Below are 6639 nucleotides of genomic sequence, written 5' to 3'. Positions count from 1 at the left end.
ATAATATAAAATGTGTGAGAGTATGCTGAAAAAAAAATCGCAACTAGTATAAAAAAAAAGTTGAAATTTGGACCCAAAAATGAAAGATTTTGAAATTTTCGATATTTAAATGAAACAAAAGGAAATAATTTAATGATCCAGTTAAATTTGACTTAAATCAAATATCATCCGAAAAGAGTTCGGATTAAATCATGCAAGTAGTGAGCCATTGGATGATTATAATAATGGTTATCTCAAATGATATGGAACGCAAAAACTTAATGCATAAAAGATAAAGTTGAAGGATGGAAGGAACTGACGTCATCAATGGTAGAGAAAAGCTTAGAAGTGAGCTGCTTGAGAGCCGTCTTCTCCTCCTTGGGCTTGGCTGCGATGACAGTGTTGAGATCGTAGCGGAGATAAGATGCTTTGAGGCGGAGGTCGTTCTTCACATACGGCCATTGCTTCTTGTCAATAAGCTCCTTCACATTCAGAATGTCTTTAGCCGACTCCTTCGCTCTCTTTGCAGCTTCGGCTGGAGTCAGGGCTTGTATGTAGAATCGATCTTTTAATGGCAAATCCAGGTCCCTTGGCTCGTCAGAGTTGAGCGTCCCGGCTGTTGGATTTACCCAATCATCATTAATAATTAACCCCCAAAAAAAATCATTAATTTCAAGCTTTTTTTTTATCAAAATGACAAATCTTTATGAGAGTTTGATATTCATTGATTTTATATCCTTGGTGTAACACCACTCCCGTATAAAATTGGACAAAATTGGAGAGAACCGTCTTAGATGATTTGATCACATTAAACGTCGGTCATCTAATGATCCGATTAGAATAGTAGATATATTAGATTCAACTTATGTTAAGAAAGGCAGAACTAGACCAAACATGATTTGAGCTTATTGTAAAAAAAATATATTTTTAATATGTTACAATTAAATGAAAATATGACTCAATATGGAATAAATATTGTGTTTGGACATGCTTGCGTTGAGCATCACGCAATCGTATATCTTATTTGTGATTGACATGATGCCCCATAAATATCCAAACATAATTTTTTTTCCTCAATAGGAGTCAATTGAGAAAAAAAATTCATGTAGCCAGGCTTGCTGTTGAAAACATTATAGATGAAGTCAGGAAACTTACGGAGACCGCCTGAGGGCGGTGGGGGAGGGCCAATCTTGATAGGTTTTGCTTCGGCGAGAACATTATTTACTATAGCAACGCCGGTGAGGCCTGTTGTAAAAAGCCCAAGCAAAGCGCGACGGCCGCTCAGGCTTTCGCCCTCCACCCGCTGCGCTTGAGCCTTGATAAAGCCGAGCCCCGACCGACCACCGCTAGAAACACACAGGTTCGCCGGAGCCTCAAGGCGACTTCCTCCGCTGAGCTGGAGGCTTCCTTCCAGAACCTTCTGCGAGGATCCACGTAAGCCGGCCATTGAAGCCATTGCCTGAGCCATTCTTTCTGCTCTGGTGATCCGGAGTGAGTTGGGGAGGGAGTGGAATTTAGTCGGTTTTAATCGGAAAAAAGATGGGAGGCCTTATCTTCCAGATTTGGCTTGGATAAGTTGTGAGCCATTGGATGGCAGACACGTGTTTGAACGTGTGGCTTGAGCGTATTTCGAGCAGGATTGTGTTTGCCGATGGCCAATTGAAGATTGACACGTGGATATCATGACTTTTGAGTGAAGAGCTCATTTTAATTTTATTTAACAAAAACTTGTTGGGCTCAATTCGTACAATAAATATAGAGGCATTTGCATGCGTAACACCCAATTGGTGTGATAGACGTACGCAGCGATGTGTACCATATTGAGGTTATGCCGATGGTACAAAGGGATTACATCTACGGTATAACCTCTTGTAACCTCCATGTAACCTTCTGAAACTTACTTGTAACCTACTAATAAATTCTTAATATATGATAACAGAAGTGCAAAACTTATTTTAGGTTACAGGTAGGTTATAGAATGTTACAGAGATGTTAAAAGGGGTTATATCGTGGATGTAACCCCCTTGTACCCTCGGTATAACCCAATATCGCACGCAGCGCTGTCGCACGCAGCGCTGCGTACGTCGCGCTGCGTACGTCTATAACACGCAATTTTTTTCCCAATTTCCTAAGGCTCTCTTTAGGATCATTTCCTATTTTGCATTTTTTTTATTTTTCAAAAAAAAAAAAACAAATCAAAAAATAATCTTTGTTTATTCTTTTTTTTTTTCTTTTTTCATTTTATTTTTAAAGCACATGAAACATTTTCAAAATTTCAAAAACATATAAATTATGTTTTCACCGTTTTAAAATCCTATTTTTCAGAGCTATATCCTAAAACCTTAAATTAGCTTAACTATCATCGGTCGAAATCAAATGACCAATGTAAGCCATTAATCTACTACTTCACTTTTAAACTTGCTTAATTAACTCATTAATAAATTAAAAGGATTATAAAAATTACTAAAATTCAACCAATTAATAAAATACTTAATTAAACTAATAATCATCTAATTAAATCATTAATTATTTAAATTGAACCTAAATGAATTTAATTAATTCATAATTACTTAATTTAATAATAAATATACTTAACTAGCTTAATAATTAATAAATTAAAACCACAATAATTCAAATAAAATATTAATCATTTAAAGTTAATAATAATAAAATTAAAATCTTAAATTATTTTAACATATCATTAAATATATAGATAATTGAATAAAATATTAAACAACTTAATTAATATACTAATTAATAAACTAATTAAATAATTAACTAAACTTATTGAAACTTTGATTAATCCATAAAATTTAACAAACTTATAAAACTTTCAAATCAATTAAAACTTCAATTTAACAAAATATTAACTTAAATAAATAAATAAATAGTTTTGTTTTAACAATTCATCAAAAAATTAATTAACAAGTTAGTAGTTAAATATTCAAAATTAATAAAAAGTTTTAACAATTCATCAAAAGATTAATTAACAAGTTAGTAGTTAAATATTCAAAATTAATTTACAAGTTAGTGGTTATTAATTAAATAGTTTCAATTAATTAACATGTTAGTAGCTAATGCAATTTAATTATTTTTTAAAAAAAGAATAGTTTTCTTTTTTAAAAAATAAAAAATACCAATTTTTTTAGATTTTTTTTTTGAACATATAAAACATACAGTACTAAACGTGCTTTTTAGAAATAGAAAATAAAAAAAAAGAAACAAAATATACCGAAAACAAAAATAGAAAATAGAAAGTGTCCCCAACATGTCCTAATTATTTCCATCTCTAAGAGTTAAAATTTAATTTTATATTGACCACCCAAATCTTTCATATGATATAAAAAAGGCAACTACTTTAAATTTCAAAAAGTAAACACGTCTTTTCATGCTTAAGATGACATGTACATAAAAATTGAAGCTTAGGTGTTAGAAATGTAAATACATAAGAATTGATTGGTATGCATGTAAATTTGCCTTAAATATATAAATTAGTTCTACATGAGCTAAAAAAATCTGAAATATAATTGATAAGTCAAGCAGAAAAGTGGGGATAATTAGATACATTCCACTCAAAATATTAATTTTTACAAAATGATCACACATAGCATTTTTTAAACTATTGAATTCATGTCTTATGATCAACTAATTAGAAATTAAATATATAGATTGGAATTTATTATGAATTTAAATATTGGATTGATAGTTTGAAAGAAAAAAAAATAAGCATGTGGGGCAGTTGTTTTGTAAATAATAATGTTTCGGGTGCATTGTATATGATTAATGTCTCAAAAGAATGGAATGAAAAATCAAAACAAGGAAAAAAGAGGGAAAATTTTTCAATCAACTCAAAGGCATAAAAAATTTTATCAGAGAAATGAATCAACTAAAACAAAAACTAGTTGAAGACCAATAAGAAGTGTCAATGATCTCAATGTCATATACTCAATTTATCTAATAGAATAGATACCTTTCATAAGTACTCATAAGGTTTAAAAATTTTTTTTGATCATAACTCATGTAAGAGATTCCGTGGGAAAAATAAGATAGAGAAGTGAAATTGAGTAATAACCAACAATAGGAAACAACACTAAGCATGTACCAAAAAACTATTGAGAGCCCAACTTTAAGAAAACATAGTCTTTTAACAGATTCTATCCTCTGCACATAAGAACAATTTTGAAAGGATATTTTAGTAGCAACTAATATATAGAGTTGTTAAAAAATATAAAACTCGAAGAGAAAAAAATACGTAAAATTGATTAAAGCAATTTAAACCTAACAGAAGATCTAGAAGAAAAACTGAGGATCACTATTATCATATCATCATATGGGCCAACAAACTAAAGTTAAAAATGCAAAAGAGGACATCTATTAGAATTCCAAAGGGTTCAAAAATTTTTCATCATTGCGCTTACAAGAAATCTTTAGATAATGAATAATACTAGCAACATAAGAAAAATCACATATAACATCTCGCAAGCAAATTGAGAGCCCTAAAAGAAAGAAATATTTTAAGTTGATTTATTTTATGAGGACGCCAAAAGTGTATGGTATTCCTTAAAATTATTGTGGCAATAGTGACCAGTGCATACCATAAAAGATATTATAGTTTATGAGAATATCTATAGTTGTCATGCCATTTTTTATTGCTAGCAAGACATATTTTTAGATGCAGATTAGGCATCAAGAAGGCGTGGGTATGTGATTATGTGTGCATATGTCAATAACCAACTTTTTGTGCAGGATTAAAAATACAATTTAAAGTAATATAATCAACTTTCCATAAAATCTAAACAATGCTAATTATATGCCAAAAGTTATTCATGTTAGGGGAGGTTGTCACGATTCTAGTAGTAGTTAAGAATATGAGAGGAGAGTTGAACCTTTGTATTAGAAGTGAGAATGTATATAATGTAAGTATTAATAGCTTTAATCATGGATTTTCCATGTAGCCATGGAAACTAGAGAAATGAGAAATTAATGATCAAAAGAAAACACTTGGCTTCATTTTGTAAGTTATAGTGATCTTACATAAATTACTTAAATGCGATATATTTTTTTTAAGGGTTGCCCATAAAGAAGCGCATTTGCTTTAAAATCATCCATTCAAACTATTATCTCCACAAATAAATCTTCAAATCTAGGCATATTTATTAGAAATTTTTGCATTTTGATAGTAAAGATACCCAAAATACTTTTGATTTTAAAAGAGCATATATTTTCTCAGTAGACCCTGTGAAGCATTAATATTAACATGAAATATAACTCTAAGATAGATGATAGAGTTGGACAACCTTTTGATGAAATGAAGTACTGAGATTTTCTATTAGTTTCGGTGTTAGGTCTAAAGATTTGATGTCGATATTTTGGTGGAATGCTAAAGGATTTATGTGGGAATGGTGGCTAAAATACTAAGACCAGCCTATATTAGGCTCTTTTGGGTTGATTTGAACTCACTTTTGCAAAGTGAGTTAAGACTATGTAAAATGGATATAAATGATTATTGGTGCTTAGCTTAGAATGTGACTTATGATCTGGAGTATATGAGTGATTTTGGATGAGTTTACAATGGTGTTGAGGGATAGGGAATAAGATTAGACTTTAATATGCTCTTGCTTGACCAAGGGGTTGGAAGGGTTGTGAGGTTTTGTTTGCTAGTTTGTTGATATTATTAGAAGCTTAGGACACAAATGAAGAGTCGTGAAGAATTTAGGAGGCTTGTTATGGAGAATTAATGAATAACTTAAAAGAAAAGCAAAGAAAAATATATAATCTCACCAAGGAAAAGGCAACACTTGCAGCTACCAAACAACAAGAGAAACAATTCTCACTCAAACATTTTATTCAATAATTAATCAAAAATGTTACATATTATTCATATTTATAGGGATTACAATGATAAAAAATTAATAAAATGAGAAGAAAATTTTAAAAGGTGGTAGGTGGTCATTAATGGAGGAAGGTTCTAATCATCTTCCTAATTTATTATTTTTTTATGATTCTTCATAAAAGCCTCTAAGTTTGAAAATTCAAAATTTATAGAAATAAAAGTTGAAATATAATAATAAAATGCAAATTTAAATATTTCTTCTTGTTGACCTTAATTTTTGTTGAGGTTTAGTTTTTCCTCTTTAGTAGGCTAGGGTCTAGCCATAGGACTTTTCCTGTTGACTATTCCTAGAAAACTAGACATGAAACCCTCACCACTAGAAATTCCAAATTTTTCTCTACTCAACTTGAAGTTCCACATGTTGCTCTCAACCTCTAAATACTTAGTAGGTAGAGTCACTGTGGGGGAAACTCAAGATCAGTCACCCTTAGGATTGCTGGACCTTAGGGTTGACCTTGGGTGTTGGTCTGGAGCTAAGGCACTCACTACACTTATCTGTACCCACAATCACTCACAACCCTGAACTCAAATTTCTAGCATAGATCCCTTGATCTTTTGGGATACTCATGTAGATGGTCCCCTAAACCTACTAGCCCTAGGGCTATGGTTTGGCTAAGACCACTATGTAGAGGACCCAAAATGGGGTTTACTTTGGTCCATGGCTTATTGGTGATGATTGGTACCTCAACTCTACCAAAATACTCATCTTGGCCTTTTACCCCTAAAACACCCCCAAATTACCAAAATACCCCTCTTGGACCCAAAAT

The 6639-nt window shown here is 31.4% G+C and overlaps 1 protein-coding gene across 1 annotated transcript; it reads right to left on the bottom strand.

Moving 5' to 3' along the window:
• Nucleotides 1–299: 299 nt before the first annotated feature.
• LOC110031928 (oxygen-evolving enhancer protein 3, chloroplastic-like) lies at nucleotides 300–1495 on the bottom strand (the record flags this gene model as incomplete). Its single annotated transcript, XM_020735378.1, is given in 2 exon segments — nucleotides 300–595; nucleotides 1135–1495. Coding segments are annotated over 2 exon segments (609 nt in total), but the record flags the coding sequence as incomplete, so codon positions are not given.
• Nucleotides 1496–6639: the final 5144 nt, after the last annotated feature.

This window comes from Phalaenopsis equestris, unplaced genomic scaffold, assembly GCF_001263595.1.
Source record: "Phalaenopsis equestris unplaced genomic scaffold, ASM126359v1 Scaffold000868, whole genome shotgun sequence".
In the NCBI taxonomy this organism is placed as follows: Eukaryota; Viridiplantae; Streptophyta; class Magnoliopsida; order Asparagales; family Orchidaceae; genus Phalaenopsis; species Phalaenopsis equestris.
The sequence above is the reverse complement of the archived record's forward strand: the minus strand, read 5'-3'. Positions and strand labels throughout refer to the sequence as shown.